Source organism: Monopterus albus, unplaced genomic scaffold, assembly GCF_001952655.1.
Source record: "Monopterus albus unplaced genomic scaffold, M_albus_1.0 scaffold17.1, whole genome shotgun sequence".
Lineage (NCBI taxonomy): Eukaryota > Metazoa > Chordata > Actinopteri > Synbranchiformes > Synbranchidae > Monopterus > Monopterus albus.
In genome coordinates, this window is record NW_018127897.1 from 3161079 (window position 1) to 3183922 (window position 22844).

Here is a 22844-nt window from a genome sequence, read left to right on the forward strand (position 1 = left end):
GGCAAAAGGCCTGATCCAGAACTGATATCGAGTTCACACCATCTCTAGTTTTGTTTATAAGTGGGATTGAGGGCACGTGATTCAACTGCTGGACATTCTAATAAGAGAAACGAGTTTATGGTACAAACACTGATGTTGTCCAGGAACTTAAAAACTTTATAGCTTGTGTATTTAAAAGGGTGAAAGATGAAGATCTTTTTAAACTTTATCCAGAGCCCACAAAATAATGGTGAACATGAACAGCCATTAAAGTACAGCTAAGCTTAAATTAACTAAACTTCATTAATTTGCCTTGAGATGTATTCAAACTACAGCCACTGTTTTGTTGTTTTAATTTTCTACAGAATATTTGTATTTGATGTGAGGTGAAGCACTGTTCTGAGCTAGGATCTTTGTCATTCAACTGTAATTACCAGATCACAGTCACATATCTAATCACATGGTGAGAAAGCAAAAACAAGAAAAAGAGGGAGTGTGTGAGACTGACTGAGGAACACAGTTGAACATATTCTAGTGGTCTTGTTATGTGTAGTTGTGAAGGAAAACAAAAAAGCTTCAGACTGTTGAATACAAAGATATCACATTATCAATAAAGCTTATAGCAATACATACCTTATGTACAGCAAATGTTAGTTAATAAAAGTACGGAGCTTGTTGACACTTCATTACTGTGGATTGTGTTAGGATTTGTCCTCTTTCAAAAAGTTTCTGAGTAATTAGAAAATAACCTCTGAATGCTTAGTCAAAGTCACCATTACAACAATTAAGATAAAATTAGAGGTAGCAGTGGATTTGGGATCTCTGTTCTTTTGTACTTATCATTTCAACATTTTCCTTCCCATTTTGCTTTAGGGGTACTGCGTACTTAGATCACAATCTTCATTTTCATCCTCAGAAACCTGCCCAACAGTCTGCTTTAAATACTCACACACCCATGAGTGCACTTAAAGTGGTTTGCAAGAGACACCAGTGTTGTGACACTCACACACACAGACTTTGTACACCCACACATTCACACAAGGTTTTATACACACACTCTCTGTTCTGTTCTCATATATCCCTTCATATGTTTTTATCTTTACATCACAGTCTTTCTTCCTCTGCTCCCTCCTGTTCCTTATAACCCATTTAGCTTAGTGGTCTGAAAGCGATGTGGTGCTGGGTCGGAACCATGGCGTTAATAAGGTAATAGAACACAGCGCGGAGAGGAGGAACTTGTCAGCGATTCCCCTTGTAGCCCCAGCTGTGCTCCTCAGTCCTGGCCATGCTGTGGCCCCAAATCACTGTCCTGCTGCGTACCCGAACTTCTGTATGTCAGACCAATAATAACACTGATTAATAGCATCTCAGCACCAGACTGCCCCCTCCAACAGTCCTCTTCTCCTCCCTGTGTCCTGTGTCCTCTACAAAGCCACTGCAGGCCTAGCAGCGCAATGCTCGAGAAGGAAGCTCACTGCAGTCTGCAGGCCTGGCTGGGTTTTGTGGGGCTGTAAGGGGGCTGAGTTGTGTGAGGAAATTCAGGACTGATAAAAGTGATGGTAGTGGTGATGGTGTTCATGATGGTGGTGATGCTCATGCCGCTGCACCACCTGTGCCAGCCCCCCCTCACAGAGCAGCAGGCTGGGCAGGTCCCTCACCTGCTCCTTCTCCACCACTGGTCCTGAAGCTGCCAGCGAGCCAAAGGCACGGTAGCCTTGACTTTCCTTGAACCGCTGCTTGTGCTTGCGGTAGGGGGCTGCAGACTGGTGAGGGGGTGTCTGGCTAGGTAGGGCTGGGGGAGGGGGTATACTCCGGCTCCTTATCACCCTGCTACTGATCTGTGCAGGAGTTGTATGGCTGTGGCTCTTGGGAGAACGGAGGGCATGTTTCCCTGAGTCTTGGCCCCGAAGCCGGGCAGGATGTAGGCTATCTGGAGCAACAGGGTCCACAACAGTCTGCAAGCGATGGTGGCGGGAGTGGGAGTGGCCATTTTCTGGTTCATGGGAGCGAGAACGAGTCTGGTTGGATGACCGGGTCTGAGGCTCTGCCTTTGTCGGCTCTGCAGTGGGAGCTGTGATGGAAAGAAGACATTGGTATTAACTCAGAAAACATCATCAATGACAAGCTTCAAGGTTGCAGAGGCAACAACAGTTCAATCACAGGAGTGATCACTGTCATATGTCATTACAAGTGCACTCAAAACTCATCAGAAAAGGGAAGAAAAACCCATTATGTGCAAATTAATGTGCCAACAGGTCCTAATGAAGACCCAACTTCACTTCAGGTTCTTTCTTCTGGCAGATAACCCTGATACAGTGTGACACAAAGCAGATCTCTGTTAGCACTTTCCTAACAGAAGCAACATTTCAATAATCCCATGTCATCACTGACCCTCAGATCAAGGCTGCTGCTTATTAGATCCGATATTTCACTTCATAACAGCCTGTCCTGTTGATGGGCTTTATCCTTGAACACTTGATGTATTGTGCTTGCCTGAGCCCAGATGTTTGTACTGGCGAGGAGTTCAGTGGGCTGGTAGTTCCACCTAATGGCTCCAAGCAGGTGCCGCAGTAATGAAGGCCCCTGGATGCAGCTTCAAAGCGCCACAGTCTGTGTTTTTCCCTCCCCTCTCCCCTTATACACCCCTGGCTATGATCCACTCACCGGCTCCGAAGCGGGATGTGTAGTTTTCAATGCCTGCCAGGTCCAAGTAGTGGTTCCTGCGTTCCAGGTTCTCATCCACACAGTGGTGCTGGCAGCCTGGCTGGGTGTGGTGGTCACTGTGGTGGCGCCTGTGGACACAAGCGGCACCTCTCATTAGGTAGCAGTTTAGGCCAGTGAGGTTCAGTGTGTAGTGTTTGGAGTAAGTAGCACAAGTGCTCCTTATAATCAGGCAGTAGCAGGGAGTAACTGTTAAAGATGTGAGATTGTGACTGTAAAATCACAGGTCCAAACCTCAACTGGACGTAACTGAACAGTGCAGTAAATGGGCTCCCCTCCACTGGTGAGCTCCTCCTTAGTACAGTAAAGGTAAATTTGGACAAAACTAATTTAAAAGTTGAGAAATGTTGCAGATACATGAATCCTCAACACCCACTGCCCCTTGCAACTTTTTATGAAAGTATTCTGGTTTTCATTTTCAGAACTATAGAAAGAACAAACTTCATATTCTTCTTCTTGTGGACACCAAAGCTTAAACAATATCAAATAAAGCATAATGAAGAGGTGGGTTTACCTTAGGAGCGCCCGTGTCTTCTTGTCCACACCCTTGGGGTCTTCTACGCACTTGTCATTTTTCTCCCTGGGGTGGGACGTGTCTGTGCATGTATGAAAGACAGGAGGTTGCTATCAAAGAGAGCTACACAGAGTAGCCACACACACAGCCACACACTCACAACAACATTCACACAAGGCTTAGAATAAAGCAACCTTTGTTTTGACATTTAACTTTGAAGATCTATTTAAAAAAGAAAAACAACAATGCTTCATTTATTCTATTTTCAACACCCAGCCCCTTATAAGGCATAAAATGAAATAATAAACATGATGACTTCATAAACAGTTTATTAAGATAGATCTGATGCAGTCTGAAATTAGCATGAAGGCAACTAGCGATATTTTCCAAGCTCGCTCTGTTTGAATCGTTTGTTGGATATTTATAGCTGAAACAATAGGATGCAAACACACAGGAATATATACTTTTTGAGATATTTTCCCTGCCTACTTGTTTACCAAGTCGTCAGTGAGAAAAGTTAAGCTGAGCGTAGCTATATTTTCCTGGCAGGTCTGAGAGAGGAGGGGAGGAAGGGGAGGGGGAGGAGAAGGGGAACAGGGAACTTTGGAGAAAAGAAAAATGGCTGTGGTTATCAAAAGGACTCAGCACATCTCTTAAGGTTTCTTTCAGAGCATTTGAATTCGCTGATGGAGGGGGGGGACCTCTCTTGGCTCTGTCACTCCCCCCATCATTAAAAATGAACCCCATTGAGTGGGAGAGATGGAGCGATGCCGAGACTGTAAGGAACAAAGCTCTGACAGGCCTGAAGCAGCCGCCTTTCTGCATGACAACAAACATATCTCTGGCTGCGCTGACAGCAGGAAACACACAGGGGAACCCCAAAATGCCCTCTCTTCTCCTCTGCCCCCTTCCACTGTGTTCATGTGAGCTTTACCTGCCACACCCTGCGTACAACTACTCCACCGCTGGCTGGAGTCAGGAGCCACAGAGAGCTTGACCCGCAGTGTCTTGCTGCTGCCAGGAGAATGGTTGACAGAGGCCTCCACGACCTCATAGATGGTGTGGAGCAAGCTGGTGATATCCTGCAGGAGAGATGTTATAGGAATGTGTTATAATCTACAGCTTCCATTTATCACTTAATCAAAAAATATAACAAAAGACTCACAGATTCTTTGTAACATGGTGCAAAGGAAGTTTTCAGTACAGATTTTACAAAAAAATACATTAATAAAAAAAGAAAAGAACAAGTAGACTGTTCTTATTACTACACTTTGAATTCAATATTCTGTAGCTTCGTGCATGTATCATAAACTTCATGCTAGCTAGGAAGAAGTCATTCAGACAACAGTAAACAAAGAAACCCACTGATGTCAGTTGTTTTAGTTCAGCTTTCAAAGTGAAATGAACAGACAGGGTGTAAAAACAAGTTATGAATTCATGAGAAGAAACAACTTGGTGGTAGCAGAAGAGGCTGACTGAGATGTCAGGCCTGATATGAGTCGTGCTACAGCTGTCAACTCTACACTTTCTCAGTTCAATTCCTCAACATCTCTTAAATGACTGAAATTACATTTGCATAGGGACCAACATTCAAGTAGTTTTTTCAAATAAATGCACAAAAGAGCATGTATACATAAACAGGCATTCAAATGCAAGGCACCTCTGTCCAGGAAGACAGAAGCATGCTAACAAGTACTTTCATGTAGCTACTGACTCTGCCTCAGGTCAATAAAACCCAAGCAAAAGGAGGGAGCACAGAGAAATAAAGACAATTATAGGGGAAAACTAGTGTCAATGCCAGGACCAATTCTTTAAAGACAAAAATAAATATAATCTTCACTTCAGTCAAGTCAAAGTCAAAGTGTTTATTGTCATAAGTACAGTATAGAAACGCGTTTCCCTCTACAATGAAATTCTTACTTTGCCATCCACATGAATGCCACACAATAGAAAGTCACTTTCAGCTTTTCCCGTTTAGGGGTCACCACAGCGAATTGTCACATTGACAACTCGCATGTTGACATTTGGCACGTGTTTTTACGCCGGATGCCCTTCCTGACGCAACCCTGACTCAACATACTGACAGCACGCAATACAAATGAAATATAACGTAGATAAATAAGTAACACAAAATCTAAGGCACTTTAAAGCAGCAAATGAAGAAATATAATAAACATATATAACAATATAATAAGAGAATATATGCTACATGTATGTGCAGTAGTCAACAGTGAATGTGCATGTGCAAACTGAGAACGTAAACAGTACAGGTCGACAGTACATGACGTATTTCCTGGTAATAAACTCCTCAGCTGTTTAGGAGTCTGATGGCAGAGGGAAAGAAAGAGTTTTTCAGCCTAGAGATCCCGCATTTCACAATTCTGAACCTCCGGCCAGAGGGTAGGGGCATGAACAGTCCCTGCTGGGGACTGAAAGTACATGAAAGTACTTGTTAGCATGCTTCTGTCTTCCTGGACAGAGGTGCCTTGCATTTGAATGCCTGTTTATGTATACATGCTCTTTTGTGCATTTATTTGAAAAAAACTGGGAATTTTCACCTGGTATGGATGTCAAATGAACTAATTCATCCAGTAATTCAAGTCTCATCGGTGTTTACTTTAGAAGGTAACACAGCTTCACCATTAAAAGCTCATTTAACAGCAAAAGTTCCTTTAACAAAGCTGCTGAGAATTAAGCCAGTGTCACACAAAGACTCCAGCAGCATGAATGGGACCCACTATACCACTGTGACTCATAAGAAAAAGGACTATTATGAATCCTTCTGGGACCAGTTCCACATACTGGTTTCAGACACAGATGAACTATAAAAAATAAATAAATAAAATGAAATTAAATAAAAGCTTCCTGTGCTATTTTGGTTTCTGCCTCTTTGTTACTTGAGTGGAAGAATAAAAAAATGAATTGGAGAAGAACACTTTTCTTTCCCCCTCCTTGCTGCCGCCTCCCGTCTCATGAGCTGTGGAGCCACAGGCAATGCCAGAGAAACTGCACAGCCAACTGCACAGAGGACAGCTCCAGTCTCTCTGCGCTGTTTCAAGTTGTTCTCAAACATCACGGGTCTTTCTTAATGTTCTCTTAAATTTTTACCAAGCAGACACAAGCCACAAGGTACCTCGCAGCAGCGGAAATGCACAGACACTGCTGGATGTTGTTCTTAGCAGTGAGACTGGGTTAGATGCTCATAACTCACTTTCTTTTTGGGTGCGGTGATACCACCACAAGTATTTCTTGTACATTTTGTATTAATTTGTCAAAGGTTTGGAGCAGATGATTATTACCTCTCTGGTAACTTTGCCATTGTTGTCAAAGTCATAGAGTGTGAAGGTCCACTCCTGCCTGTTATCTTCCTCCACAGACACGGCACACTCCAACTCCTGAAACAGCACAGAATTATCAATATTATCCAGTGTGTATGTAAGTGTGTATTTGTGTGTGTGTCCTGCCATTGCCCTAGTTTCATCCAGAGGGGGGTAATAAATGTCCTATTTGGTGTTGACACTCACTTCAAACTGGAGCTGTTTCTGCTGCCCTGTGGGGGATTGGCTGTCTCTCTCCTGCATCTTCTCCTCCACACAGCAGCTGTCTGTCTTCTCCGGCGGTAAAGCCACTGCATCCACACACAGATACACACACACACAAAGATAAAAGTGAGAGCCTGAAGATGGAGGCGTTGGGTGCAGTCGTAACCTGAGGATATGTCGCAAGTATTCTTTGTAAGCTCCCACTTCCAAGTTTGGCAGGGGCAATTAAGATGTGTCACACATTCTTGTGCTCTTGGTTGGAAATAAATCTACACAGCCTAACTCTTCACTGGTCTGTCTTAATTAAATTTTATTTTTATGTTAATCTTAACAAATTTATTAATAACATAAGGCAGCAGAGGCATTGTTGCCCTTAGCAAAAGAAATGCAAACAGAATCACCAATTTTAAATACTGCAAGTTGCAAATCCAAACTAGCAATTCAGTTAAACTGTACTTGTAGGGTGTATTTACAGTATTTGTGATAATACTCAAAGATAGCAGAAATCAAAGTGCAGTGATCCAAGAAAAGAATCAAAACATTAGTAACAGAGCTGGAATCCAAACTGCCAATCCAAACCAAAAAAGTAAACCTCCTGAAACTGTGGCAGCACTAATTCTACAATGACAGTTTCCTCCATCAGCCATGCATACAAGCTCTTAGCTAAAGTGTGCATATCCCTGTGGGTTCACATTGAGCGGGGTTGTTCCAAAATGAAACTGAATGACATGACATGCTTAGAACATGACAGAACATTAGGCGGCATTTGAATAGAAATGGTAAAACTGAAGCAGCAAGTGAACATCAAACAGCCTATAGGAGGCCTCTGAGTCCATTGCAGCAGAGCTCATCACTGTCTGGAATGAATTGACTGTACATTACCAGAGTGGAGACAGTCCAGAGGGAGTAACAGTCTGTCATATGCACTTTACTAGTTAAACTAACAGTCACTTCCATTTGTGTAGAGCCTGACAACATTTCATTGAAGTCAATAATAATTTCACTATAAGAAGAAGCTTAATTTTGACACGTACAACAGAATTCTGTTTAGAGCCGAGGGCCCCAGGCCGCTGCGCGCATATGTGCTGCCATTGCAGGCAACTTGGGGTGTTCAGTGTCCTGCCCAAGGACACTTCAACATGTGGACTGCAGGCACTGAGATTCAAACCTTCAACCTTCCGGTTGGGAGACAGCTGCTCTACCCACCGCACCACTGTCAGCCTTATACTTGTATAGCACTTTTCTATACTTTGCAGCACACTCAAAGCGCTTTCACACTACTTGGCCATTTACATTCCCAAACACTCACACACCGGTGTTATCACCAGGAGCAGCTAAAGATTCAGTGTCTTGCTAAAGGACACTTCAACATGTGGACTGCAGGCACTGAGATTCAAACCTTCAACCTTCCGGTTGGGAGACAGCTGCTCTACCCACCGCACCACTGTCAGCCTTATACTTGTATAGCACTTTTCTATACTTTGCAGCACACTCAAAGCGCTTTCACACTACTTGGCCATTTACATTCCCAAACACTCACACACCGGTGTTATCACCAGGAGCAGCTAAAGATTCAGTGTCTTGCTAAAGGACACTTCAACATGTGGACTGCAGGCACTGAGATTCAAACCTTCAACCTTCCGGTTGGGAGACAGCTGCTCTACCCACCGCACCACTGTCAGCCTTATACTTGTATAGCACTTTTCTATACTTTGCAGCACACTCAAAGCGCTTTCACACTACTTGGCCATTTACATTCCCAAACACTCACACACCGGTGTTATCACCAGGAGCAGCTAAAGATTCAGTGTCTTGCTAAAGGACACTTCAACACGTTGACTAGACAAGCCGGGAATCGAACCGCTAATCCTTCAGTGAAGAGACGACCCGCTCTACATCCTGAGCTACTGTACTACACTTTACACCACAGATTTTACTTGACAGGATTCAAACTGAGGATAACTTGGGGAGGTAAACTGTCAGACCTTAATATTCCTCTAATACGAAGAGAACTGTCACTCTTTGGTTCGATGTTTCATTGTCAGCATTGGATGTTAACCCAGATCTAAGGCTAATAGATATCCTGCTTTGAAATCCAGCATTTGTTGGTCACGTGAGACCATAGATACATGTGCAACTGAGATTTTGGAGGTGTACATGTCGGCTCCAATACAAGCCTTTATAAGTTACTGTTACCTCTTGCTGCATAGATGTTTGTGTATTTTTTCAGAAGCTTGTTACAGACTTTAACTGACCTCTGATAATTTAGCTTCGTGTAAGCATCAGCCCCACCTCATCCAATCACAATTCTGTAGGCCACGCACACACCCATAAATCCACACAGGCTATACCCCTCTCTCGCCACTGTCCCCTGCTTCCCTCTCCTCCTGCCACACTTTGAAGTTCCATTCTCAAACCTTTTGGAAGAGGATCAGACCGGCTCTAAAACAGAATCACTAATTAATTAAGCCAAGTCAAATCTGAAACACTGTTTGTTTGCTCGCCAACAGAGCAAACACAACAGCCCAATTTCTTTCCTCCAAAACATCCAAAGCAGATCAAAGCAGACCTGTCACATCCCTGGGTAGGGGAAAATGCCAAAAATGAAAGGCATCATCCCAGGGAGCTTTTACTAACTTTTTGGAGAGGAGCAGCATTTGGGGTCCTGCTGTTTGATCATTTGAGGTGCTCAAAGGGAACATTGTGTGCAGGGGCAAATCTGTTCTGTAGCAGGCTCAATATGGTGGCGTGAGGCTTATCTCAGAGCTAATGAAATGCCAAGAGGAGTAACAGTAATCTGCTATCACCCTCCTCCACCGACCCCATCAACACAGACATAAGCCAGTTCTTTATGAGAGAATTTGTCACCAGGGGATTGGCTACACATCAGATTTGAGGGGCAAGACGAGGGCAGTGGAGACTGGCACCCTCCATACCAAGGCTGTTCCCGTAACACAAACAACAGAGCTTGCAGGTTGGGAAAGCTGCTATTCACCATGTGAGCAATAACATCTAGCTTAGCTAGGCTACTATATAACACATAACCAGGCCTGACCCCCTCATACATTCAGACAGCTCAGTGCTGGGTACTGTGAATTTGGCATGCACAGCACCGGTGTGGTGAAAGTCACTTTTTTCTTCCTCTTCTGAAGCCACCATTGAAGTACTCACTTACTCTTAAACACTGCACAGGGTCTTATTTAGCTAGTGACCAATATTACTACATTGTGCTGGGTAGGTTAAATATGTCAATAAGTATAATATAATCTGAAGCTAGCTGCTCCTGAACAAGAGTCTCTTTAGCAAACTCTTCTCCTAACAACAGGTTAATATATAAATAAATAATAAAAAGCCCATGTAGGCTGTTCTTCCTACATGCTTGAGGTACTGATGTTAAGTGTCCTAAACCCACTTTCATCACTGAGCCCCCTCAAAATGTTCTTTGGAAGAGATTCGTTAAACCCAGAAGAAAGAAGGCTTTCATGTACACTGGTTGTCCTGTCATCTCTGCTCTCTCTCATTTTTACTTTATCCCACTTTGTCAGGTCTATGGACAGTGGGTCTAATCACTGCACTAAATGCAGTTCATGCAGGGGACGTTAATAAATCCTCCACACCTGTCATTATTTGGGCCTTAGATGTACAAACTGACCCGCTATGTGAACATGAAGATAAATTATTACAAACTAAAATAAAGAAATGTTTAGATAACAAATAGTTTTCATTATAGAATATTAAAGCAGCAGTTGCAAATCAAACATCTGACATAGGAAAACATCTTGAATATGTCTACAGTACCTCTGCTCATAAAGTCTGAGCCCAAACTCTGGCATTATTTTCAAAAGTGCAAAGCTTGGAAAGTCCTGCTGGTATGAAACAAAACTTGTGGATTAAATAATCTAAATGATTTAGTCTCATCTCTGTTAATCATGGATAATGAAAAGCGCAGCATACTCTAATTAGCCACATCTGTCTTGAAGGAGGACAAGTTTATCCCAAACTCAGGTTCACCCCAATAACTAAAAATCATTTCAAACTCTATTTATCAGTCATGTTATCTCTTGTCTCACTCTTATATCTGTTAACAAATGAGGAAGAACTGAAATAAAGAGCCATGCTTCCAAATTCTGGTTCAGTTCAGCCTGCACCTCACATCCAATCCTGACTTTAAAAGGGAGGGAGAGACTTTCTCCTCCCAGAGCAACTTAATACAGGATGACATCCATCAGGAAAAACATAGAGGAACAGAGGCACTTTGCGGGGCACCACTGAGAGGGAAGGGTAGATGAGAGACTGAGGAGGTGGAGAGGCAGGAGGGAAGGTAAACGGGACATCATCAGTACACTGTTGGGGCTTAAAGAATGGATGTGGAACATAGGGCAAAAGGATGAATGACTGCTAATAAGAGCCACACACATACCTGTATGTTTTCAGGTTCATTTAACTCAAATGTTAGAGCAGCTAATTTCACTAAAAAGGGGAACAAAATGAATGAAATGAGCTGATGCCACCTTTGGTGATAATGATGCAGAGCAGGGGGCCTACCTTCTAAACGGTAGTGTTCTTCACCAATCGCCTCAGCACATGCTTCATTCATGGAGTCCTGGAAAAAGAAAACAAGACATATATCAGGGGTGAGGTATCATATAGTTGTTATATGAAAACAAACATCTTCAATGATGCAAATCCACAGCCCAGCTTTCCAACACAGACTGACATGCCAAAACTGAAATTATAGAGTTTATGTATCTATATAAGAACAAAGCTTGACAACTGTGTGCTGAGCTTAAACAGAAGCCAAATGTTTAGGAGGACAGTAATTGCAGGACTGAAACAGACTGAGCATAAGACTGGCAGTCAGAACTGAGACTATGAACTATCTACAGTAATTCACTGTCACTGATCCTGCAGGGAATTCTGAGAAACAGGCCTGGTAGTAGGGATATTTCAATGGCAGGCTATCATTGCAAAGATACATTTCTATCTCGAGCTGTTTTCATCAGAGCCCCCTCTCCTCTAAGCTCTGTTTGTTAGTGCATAGAGACTTGGGAACCATGATCATCAGGCTACGCTGTGTAAGGTTTGGCTCAGGAAAAAAATGTATACAGATGCACACATTCATACAAACACACAATAATTCAAGGAGTCACCTTTGGCCTCCATTCAGTTTTCCACTGCACTAAAACTACTGCAAAACACGCCAGTCGGTCATCAACAAGTAGTTAAACAGACTCTGATAAGACAGAACATACGAACAACAGACTTATCATAGGTGAAGATGAACCTCAATAATAAATATTTAACCTTATAAAATACCTCCTTGACCATAGATTTAGGAGCATGTCTGTTAAGTGTGTGTATAGGTGTCAGAGGTGAAGCTTTGATGATGTGAAAAGGGATTTCCATGTAATCCAAACAGGGAGAAGGTCAGATGGTGTGATCCTACCCTCCTCAGACTAGTGCCAGTCAGGCTGCAGCACTGTGGGTGGCCTCAGGAAAAGAATACAGAAAACCACAGGAGTAGCAGGCTGGCTGCCAAAGTGATACCCCAGAGCAGGGACCTGGGATAAGCCTGTGTTAGTTGTTGGTATGAAAGGGTCAACACATGTTCCAGCCTGGCTTCATAACCCTGCTACTGAGATGGTTTTAATGCAGGATGGACTAAGGATGGTGATACAGTAAATCAATCTGAATAATTACAACCAAAAACAATCCATCAATAACAAAGACAAACTGATGAGTAATGTTAATGTATCTGTTCTGCATCTGAGTCAACCCCACACAAGGTATGTTTTATAAAACCAGTAAAACCAGAATCCACTATGGGGAGACTGGGGAACCCATTTTTCATTTATCAAACGGGTCACTTTGTTTTAATTTTTGGATGTCCAATGCCTTTAGTCTGCTCTAATGCATGTTCTCCAGTGAAGCCTGGAAGAAGCACTGTTTGCTATGATATGGGAGTAGAAGATCAGGTCCCTTGGTGTTTACTTTTATCTGTTCTTTAAATTTATGAACTATATTTGCTGTAAAGAGTGCGTTTTACTTGACCAAATCCTTTTGTACAAGATCAATAATGAAATGGCCTTTGTTGAGAGATGTGCAAATTAGTACTTATGTATCATTTACACGAATGCATCAATTTCCCAGGAAGAACCAATTTTACACATTTGTCAGCTAACTCAATTGTTACATTCATAATTAGATTCCTGTCACCACAAAATGACCACATCAGCAATTCATTCATTCAAGTTATTCATGTTAGTCTTGCATTTGTAGGATTTATTGTACTGATTCAACTTTATCTGGATTTTGGTCAGATGGATCACATGTGTACTGACCTATATGACCCTTGTCACTAGGTAAATTAGATTGCGGTAACATTAACAGTGGCCTCTGTTTCCACAAAGCCCCAGAGAAAAATAGAGTCACTCCACAATCAACATTCCTTCAGTTACTCATGTACAAAGTTACATGTATGCATGCACATAAATGGAGCATTTTGAATGCATTGGAGCTTTTTGATGAATGATCCAAAATTATTCAGAGGTTAGCCAGGAACATGAGAAGAAAGAGGAACAGGAATGTGCTAATTGGTTGCTGTCTGTGATGATGGATGGGGGCCATATTATTAGTATGACGGGATAACACTGGGATTTGCTCTGGTAGAAAAAAACATATCCCATGGTTTTTTGTTTACTGTGTACATGTACACACACATGCTGGTCATGCAGTGGTTGTTAGGACATTTTTTTTTAATTATTTTTTATTTTAATTCAACCTTTATTTTACCAGGCTGAGTCCCATTGAGGTTTGAAACCTCTTTCTCAAGGGAGCCCTGGCAGGATGGTGGCACACAAGTTTACAAAATAGCATAAACAGATAGAGTACAATATTCAACAATATTATAATATTCACTGAATAACACAACAATAAAACAAGATAAGATATTAATCAAGATAAAATGTTAGCTAAAACAGGAACAGGAAGAAAACTATCAAGCACCAGTGAGTTTACTGTGCCTTCAAACTTAGCCAATGAGACCAAGGACATTGGTTTGTTTTCTTTTGTAGAATATTTCAGGTATTTGGAGCAGATTAAGTGAACACTGTCTTGCCCAGCTCAGTATTCAGTCCATCCTAGACCCTTACCATAGCCTTAACCATCATAACTACAGTAAATAAACTAACTCTTACCCTAACCGTAAAACTAAGCCTCAACTCTCAAACCGCCCTGTGAAGGTGAGTCAGAAACTGAGGACTTGCCAACGTGTCCTCACAATAATTTCAACCTAAAATTTACCCACGTAACCAAAGAAAGTACAGTATGTACAAACACACACTTCCTCCTCCTTTCTTTGACTACTAAATATAAATGGATACACAGGGGAATCCAAAACTGAAACAAAGAACTTTCAAACTGGAGAAAAAAATGTTTTGTTATCACAAGGTGGCTGCACAATTTTTAAAATCAAATATAAGAATTTTTAAGGATCCGCAGGAACCCTGTATCATTCCTTCTAAATGCATTTTTCTTGGCCCTGTGACATGTCACTTAATATTTCTGACAGTTTCCCCTCACACCCTGATTAATGATGTTAGGTATAAAGTCTAACTTGCACTGGAGATTTTGTTCTCAGCTTCTATGGTGATATAAATTTGAACCAAAGACTGCATCCATTTCCCCAGACAATCGCATTGGCCCTGGTTGATAGGACAGTATAATGTCTCAGTGTCTGAACATAGGCTTAATATTGAGCTGTGCATATTGGAATTTGTTATTCAGAGAAAAGATAAATGATCTTGTCCTCGTTCACTGCAGTTGTGGAATAAGAAACTGGTGGAGAAAAGGATAGTTAAGCAGATTCTAACTTTATGTTTCTCATGTGTATACTCTGTATCCTGGGCCCAGAATAAATACATTCATCTAGGTCAATGAAGACTGACCAGAGAGTGGTTTGTATTCATCATCACCCTCACACTCTGTTCCGATACAGTCTCTGTGGAGCACCTCCAGACTGACTGACCACATGACACTACCACTTTTGAGCTTAGGTCTCCAGTTTGTGGTTTTGGCAGTGATCGATCAGATTGTCCCGGGACAAAAAGTAACTTATGGGACTTCTAAAAATAAGAAGTGTTTGCTTTTGAGTTTCCTGCTTTCCCACAAGCAAACTGGTCACAGGCACAATGAGGGAAATTTCTTGTCTAGCTCCAGTAAAGGGAGGTTGTAGAAGAAACATTTTTGGCTGCACTAGTAACACCATTTGTTCCTGTAACAAGAGCACCACGTTTCATCCTAAATCTTCTATTTTCCTGACAACCTCCAGCTTATGCCCTTTGTATACAGTATATGCCATATATGTCAGTGTGAAAATGTAAGGTAATGCCCTTCCCTGGAGCAAATACTGGCAGTGGTACAGTGTTTGTATGTTTTACTTCTGCTTGTGTTTATGGCTTGGAATCTAAACATGTCTATGAAATCTTAAGCTAGAAGTCACTTCCCCACGTCTCTGCAGGATTCAGTCAAGGGTGCTGGCTTCATGGCACAACGGGCATCTTTCTACTCCACTTGGGATGAGCTAAAACCGTTTTCCAGACATGATGTTAAATGTTTTGTGGAAAATGGAGCATAAAGCATTTTGTTTCCAAAAGCAGCCAGGTCTTTCAGAGATTCTTCAGGGCCTTTAGGACAAGGGATTGTATGGCCCCTGTGTGTTTTAAAATTGTTCAAGCCCCTTCCCACAATGTAATTTATTACTGGCTTATAACACAGAACACAGTGTGCCTGCCCCATAACAACATCCCATCTAGCTTGCTGGCCTCAAGACCTGTTTTCATTGGCCATTGGAACTATCTAGCAAATCTCATTAATGGCATGAATATGGATATGGAAAAGACAGTTTAAGAATAATAATATTTACTGAATTAACAGTATTAAGTTATTTCTAACAGAGTGGTGACCACCTGTATCAACTTCCCTCCGTCTGTTTCCCTAACCTCTATTAATGAAAACATCACCTCTAAAACACTATAGCAAGGGATGTTCATTCAACACTTGTATTTGACCAATTACTGTTAACTATAATAAACCAATAATTTCTAAACTAAATGGTGGACCAAATCAACTATAATTCACTAATATTTTAATTACAATATAAACTCATGTTTTTATGGTTTTCTCTCAATTTCAACATACTGGGTTAAAATGTCGATGTTGACATGAAAGCATATAACACTACGTATCTGGATAGCTATTAAATTCAAATGAGACAGGAATCAAAAATATATGTTCCTCTTGGTTTTATGTCGGTGTTGCATGTAGCTCATCTGATAATAAATGAAAAGTATTTTATCCCAGTTAAAAACCTATTCTAACTTAATTTCACCACCAAGGCGGGAACTCACTTCATGCAATGTAGATGTAAGGGCTGTAGTCTTGACTTTACATCCATACAATCTGAAGCCACATTCTTAAGGAAATTAAATAAAAAATGCCACACTGGTATTAACACCGGCCTATTTTATCTTGGCTCACAAGTCGAATATGTCCAACCTGAAAAGGTAGCTAACCTTCACAGAGTTATAAGGCCTCCATCTTGTCAGCTGTTTAAATCATTACATTTTCTTCAAAATAGTGAGATAATAATGTCCTAGCTAATCCCTTGTCTGCTAGCCTTATTCAGCATGAATATGAATGAACAAATCAGTTAAGTTAAAAAAATAAAGTTTAAAAAGAGCTTTTGCCATTGAATTTTTTATTACAGTATCCATATTGTGTGGTCATGTGTTTTCCTGGATAAAGTGAGAGAAACAAGGATGTTGAGAAAGACACTGAGCACATACTGGCACAGACCAGACTAAGCGAGTTAAGACATAAAGTTGCCTCTAGTGCCATCTGACATAAACCCACTCAGCCCATTTTTTTCTGTGAGTCTGTCTGAAAGTAAAAGGGTATATAAAGTAAAAGTTATATGTACTTCTTTGTGATTGTGGGAAAGTCCCACAAGGTCTCTTGGACTCTATACCGTCTACCTCCAAGACCAGCCGCACAGGCTGACAATTTATGTCGCTGACCACACTTCCCCCCCGATCATGCGCCAGGGCTCAGTGGAGGCAGGCCTCTAGAACAATTGCAGCACTACTGGCACGCCATCAAAACTCAGGAAAAATCTCATTAGCACTGCATCTGGGGGCCTCCTGCTACATCCCTCACACGGAGCAAGAAAATACGTTCAGGTCTTGAACATTCGGAGAAGAGGTGCCGACATGAAGCATGGTGCAACACACATGAAAAAACAGCTTGCCAAGTGGCTGAAACAGGCCAAGGGACAGAGACAAGGGAGAATATTAGAATAGTGGCAGTGCTTCTCCAAGTAGTGTCTTTTTCCCCTGTGTGTATCATATAGGAGATGCTACAGGTTTTCATCTAAATGTGAAGTGAATCTTTTGAAAGTTGGAATAGATAAATAAATAAAAGCAAATTAGTTGCATTTCCATCAAGTAGTTGGAGCTGATGAATTAAAATAGTTTCCTTGGAAGATGGTGGTATAGGCAACGTACCATAACATGGCTGTGATAAAAAAGCAGAGGTAGAGGTTACAAACCAGAAACAAAACAGAGAAACTGGCAAACAGAAAATGGAGAGAGGTCTGCCTGATTTTTTTTTTTCAACTGGGCAACTCGTACTTGTCCTTTCTGTGAGGCAGAGGAATGTTTTGATCTCCTCCTTGGTCCACACATACCTGTTGCTAGCTGTGTTTGTTTCTCCTGTTATGGGATAATGAAGATGCCATCAGCTGAACCAACCGTCAAGTGTTCAATGTTCGCTATGTCAGAACTTATATGGCAAATGTGTTTCCATCTCCCATTTTGCACATTAATTCTTTTTCATATGAGTCAAAAACCACCTCAAGCAAGCGTAAAAACGTTTTTGCAAATTAGGGGAAATATTTTGTCAAATTTTGGCATTTCCATCACTTGTGTGATATTTCAAAATGTGCATAAAAACAGGGCAATGGAAACCCAGCTATTGACACAAAAACAGCATCATTACAAGTAAAAACTGATGATTTGTACCAAATTCCTCACAGCTGTTTGTTAGAGTAAACTACAGGCAGTATGATACAACACAAAAAGGGACAAAGCCAAACGTGCAGTCCTTGCCATCTTTGTTCAAGGTGTCTTAAGATACAGTTAAGTGGTCATTGTGTCATTGTATTTTGTCCAATAAAGTGAGTGCACTTGGCAAATAAAATGATTCTGACCGATGCTGTCTAACCTGGACAGCAGCCATTAGCTCAAGTTTAAGAATTACTAATGAAGAAAACAGCTGTATAGTATGGGGATTTTCAAAAGCTCCAGTGCTCACACTGCCCTAGTGTTGAAAACTAAGAAGTAAAACAGCAACAAAAAAAAAGTATTCATTTTAGAGCTGCAAATTAGCTTATAGGTGTAGTGTTACATGCAAAAAAAACTCAAGAAAGGAAATACCCATCCCCCTCCATCATCCCAAAGAGTAAACTGAGATACACTGGAGGCGATTTCAAAGGGCCAAGCAGTGTGACTCTTGGAGCCTGGAGCAGTGCCTGTCCTGCAGTGTGTGCTGGTGAAGAAGAAAGAGCAGGACAAAAGAAGCCCCCAGTCAGCAGTTTAAACCTAGGACCACACTTATACAGTTTTTTTTTTTTTTTTTTACAATGGAGTGCCCCTCACCTTCCAGCAGCATTCAACAGCCTCATTCAGAGCACCACATAGCAATAAAACATGACGCCCAAAGATGGAGCCAAGATAGAGGGTGTTGATGTGAGGTAAAGAAGCATTGTGCTGCCTGAGTGAAGTTTCAAAGAGGATCAGTTTTCACACATCAAATATAGATCTCAGATAATCATATGGCATAGCAAAGCTGACGTGAGACGGTCACATTTATGGAGGTAGGGGAGATGGGCCCTACAGACTGAGCCATGGCAAATGAATGTCTCTCCATTTCTCCCAAGTCAAACAAGATCAATTGGTTCTTTTTTATTTAGTTTTTTTTTTTTTTTACGACACTATCGGGCTTATCATCATATAATGCACTGAGGTAGTTTCTTAAATTTGCTCCAGTAGAACAGATACTTGGGTTGTCTAAAATGTCAGAGCTTTGCACCAAACCAAACAAATAAAACAGATTTTATGAGCAGTCTGCAGTGCCAAGAAGAAGTCATATCCACTGTGTTTTACAACACAGTTTTAGGCCTTTGATAAGAAACTCAGTGCCTTCGCAGAAGTCACAGACTGTAAATCTTTTCATGTTGACCTCCTTGAAGTGTCTTACAGTGCATTAGTGCACAAGTGTTACTTTATAAATTACAGTACTGAACAGCACCCTGAAAGCAAAACTAAATCACAATTTAGAAATTTATTAGTTGTGAATATTTTGAAACGTGGTTAACACACCCAACTTTGAAACCACATAGGCCCCAAATGACCATTAAAGCCCTCTTCTGCAAAGACAAAGACTATACTCAAATTGAGTGGACAACTAATTGCTGGATAAATAATTAGATAAGTCCCTAAACACCACACAGACGTGTCAGGAGGAGCATCAATACGGGCGCCTACTCTGCAGACTCTGCCTCCCCCAACCTTGACTCCCCTCAGTCATAGCACATCCATTTGTCTTCCTGTAACTCAGGAAGGAACTTATAGCCAGGGAGTTGGTATCCATCACCAAGTTAGAGGAAGCTGCTCTATGATTGAAGTGTGCATGGAAGGGTTTGAGGAGGCTGCACGCTCTGGAGGGTTTACCGTGTTAATGCTAGTTCATGACACAGGTCACGCAGAGATTCTCCACACACACAAAAATCAGGAACACTTCTGTAAGGCTGAAGTACAGCCCTGCATTAGGAGGTGTAGTGCAGCATAGTTTTTCTCTGGTTACCATATACTGAGTGAAATTATACTGTATGTGATGTAAATTAACACTCTGATATTGCTGGATAAGAGTGTGCAAAAACATGTCTGTGTACATTTGTGTGGATGTTTGAATTTTTGTATACATGTTGTTTGCTCACTCAATCCATTTGTTTGTTACAGGACCTGCAAATGCCCTGATTGGATGTCTTCCTTTTGTAGAGCAATTGCGCAAAGCCGCCAGTCATGCCTCCACATCAGATTAACACTGCTGGTCACATTACCTCACCCACATCAAAGGGTGCCTCCTGAAAGGCTCAGTGGAATATTAGCAGAGATTTACAGCCCTCATCTCTCTGCTTCAGAAACATGCTGATCTGAAGTAATCTCCCTCCCCTCTCCCTTTATTGTGGTTTATGTCTAAAGTTGGCTAACACTTTAATGACCCATTTACAAAACTTTTACACCTGCAAAGATAAGCTTTAACAAGTCTGTCGGCACCTTGAGCACTAAAACCCTGCCTGTTACTCAAGGTAACATTCTTTATTAGATTTTGAAAAATATATAACCACAGCAATTAACATTTACCACACTGTCAAAGCCATATCTTGTAAGGGAGGAGGAGAGGGGGATGATAGAAGGTGTCAAGAACACCAGCTGCTTTCATTTTCTACAGTGACAGAAACACTGGACCTCATTAAGAAATGTTTGCTTGCTTTTTCCCTTAGTGAAAAGTGACCAAGACAAAAATGACAACATTATCTCTGATTCCCAAAATAGATGTGTCTGCAATTAGCTGTGCTGTGAACATTATTGTAATCTTCAGAGTGAAACCAATAGTGAGACCAGTGAGACCAGTACAGTTACTACATGTCAGTTATTCTCATTCTGAGTCATCTTTAGCTAAAACTGATCATTTAGTGCTCATTAACAGCCAATCAGACACTAGCATTAAAGTAACCCATGTGCAGACTGTGTATGCAAAGCCACTTCCGTTTTTATTCTCAAGTTTCCTTGAGAGTCAGAGGGTTAACAGGGAATCTGAGCTAGGGGTGAAGCTTTACAATGCATTCCCCACGAGCCAATGAACTCCACTTTGGGACCTTGCATTCTCAAGCTGTGGTTTGGAAGGAAATGGAGACAGCCTGTCGCTTGGCCTTGATTTACAGGTGGTCTCCGCCTACCATGATTAACAAATGGCATTATGGTCCTCTAAATTCAGAATAAAGCCCAGTTCCACAGAATGAGAAAAATAGAGGAGAGAAAAAGAGGAGAGGGAGTCTTATGCAAAATGATGCACCTCATGAAGGAACATGATGGAGCAGTCCTGCTGATGTGACGCCAGCTTACAGAGTGCATGCACATGTGTCAAACATTACTGCAAAAATAGGATGAATTATAGTTTTAGGACAAATAGATGGTAACCTGCCTGCTTCCACACTTGAGTGTCTGAGTGCTGTGTTTTAACACTGAGACTGCTACATTTGTCCAGAGGGTAATGGGAATTATTCAGTCATCTGGGTGGCTTCAGACGCCAATTTCAAGTGTTGCAAAGTGCGGGAGCAACAGGGTTGTAGTCGGGAAGTCTACCCCGAGGGCAGCAAGTATGTGACAGGAACTACAACCTTTTACCAGAGCAAAATGAATAGAAACCTCTGTAACCTGTCACATCAGGAGCTGCAGCTTAAGGATCTCACTCTAAAATAGTATATATCTATGCTGGGATAACTGGATTTTCACGTTTCTGCAAAATTCTATTGTGTTTTATAACTAACATTAGCTAAAACAACTCTGCTTTCTTGTTATTTAACATAGAGAGAAGACTAGACTTAGACAAGACCTCAAGACCTCAGTAATGTTTTTTAACTCTAAATCTACAATCAATTAATGTGCCTTTGGATACAGTACTCATCTCATCTCATCTCATTGGCTGAAGCCAATCCCAGCCGGCATCGGGCGAAAGGCGTGGTACACCCTGGCGAGGTCGCCGGTCCCTCGCAGGGCCAACACGCAGATGAACATAGAGCCAGTACATGTTGGTTTAAAAGTTGGAATGCTTTTTACTCATGTTATGATGCTGGACCATTTGTGTAAGTAGTTATAATGTTACATTGTGAGCCCAGTCTGTCAGTCTGGCCACTACACACATACAGTCCAAATGACACTTTTTGGTAAGACTGATTCAAAGCCAACGAGCAAACTTTGCCACTACAATTGGCAACAGAGCTCCATTGTCAAAAACCTCTGATGTGTGCATTTTGACCACGTGGACCTGACCTCAGTACTAGGTGGCCATTCTTCCGCTCTGTCTGCGCACTCACACATACACACATACACGCACAGCATGTCCACACATCCTGCCAGCCACAAGCCACTACCTCCAAACATCACTCACATCTGACCTTTTAACTGCAGACCTAAAATATCTATAATTACAGAGAATGTTTTAACTTAGCAAGTAAACACAGTAACAGAAATAGACACTTCAACAACTATATACACGTGCACTGGTGCCAGAAACACATTTCTATTCATAGCTGACTGGAATTAGTGGCTTGTGTCACTGCTCACCATAATGAACTTGCACTGGAGCACTTTACTCTGTTGCAAACTGCTACCATTGCACTACTGATGCTCAATACAAACATTAACGTACAGTGCACACAGAAACATAAACAGTGCATACACACAAACCAAGAAACATTATGTCTGTGTGTAAAAGACCTGTATATGAAAAAGATAAGACATACGTGTTCTATTCATTTAATCTCAACCCTTAAATTAAGTCAACAAGCAACTTAGAAGCATTGCTTATACTGGTCTGGCTTCATTTGTATTCTTTCTTGGCTGTAAGTGACAGAATTATCATCAGCATTCAAACAGCAATGACATGTAGTAACACCTTTATGACCAATGGCAGTGAAAAGTTAAGTGTTATATATCCACTAGAGTAAATACAGGTGGAGAAAAGGACCAAATTGTACATCATGTGACTCAGAATAATACAAAAGTTTATAGGATTAGGAGAGACTGTCAGGTTTGCTCGGCCGCTCTGGCCTCCCTCACCTTTCCTACTGTCTCTTGCCCATTAACACTAATCACGTTCACCTGTTCCTCACTCCCTTATCACCAGCTGCACTTGATTAGGTTGCTCACTATATTACCCGGTTTCACTCCTCAGTCACTTGCCAGTTC

At 41.5% G+C, this 22844-nt stretch overlaps 1 protein-coding gene across 1 annotated transcript in view; it reads right to left on the reverse strand.

The window, feature by feature from the left end:
* Positions 1–465: 465 nt before the first annotated feature.
* Positions 466–22844, reverse strand: part of nkd1 (NKD inhibitor of WNT signaling pathway 1) — a 33878-nt gene continuing 11499 nt past the window's right edge. Inside the window, exons 4-10 of the mRNA XM_020592450.1 lie at positions 11302–11359; positions 6739–6842; positions 6514–6609; positions 4149–4296; positions 3215–3296; positions 2644–2771; positions 466–2050 (exon numbers count right to left, since the gene is read on the reverse strand). Of these exons, the coding sequence (XP_020448106.1) occupies positions 1518–2050; positions 2644–2771; positions 3215–3296; positions 4149–4296; positions 6514–6609; positions 6739–6842; positions 11302–11359 (1149 nt within the window). The 3' untranslated portion in view covers positions 466–1517. The remainder of the gene's footprint in view (positions 2051–2643; positions 2772–3214; positions 3297–4148; positions 4297–6513; positions 6610–6738; positions 6843–11301; positions 11360–22844) is intronic.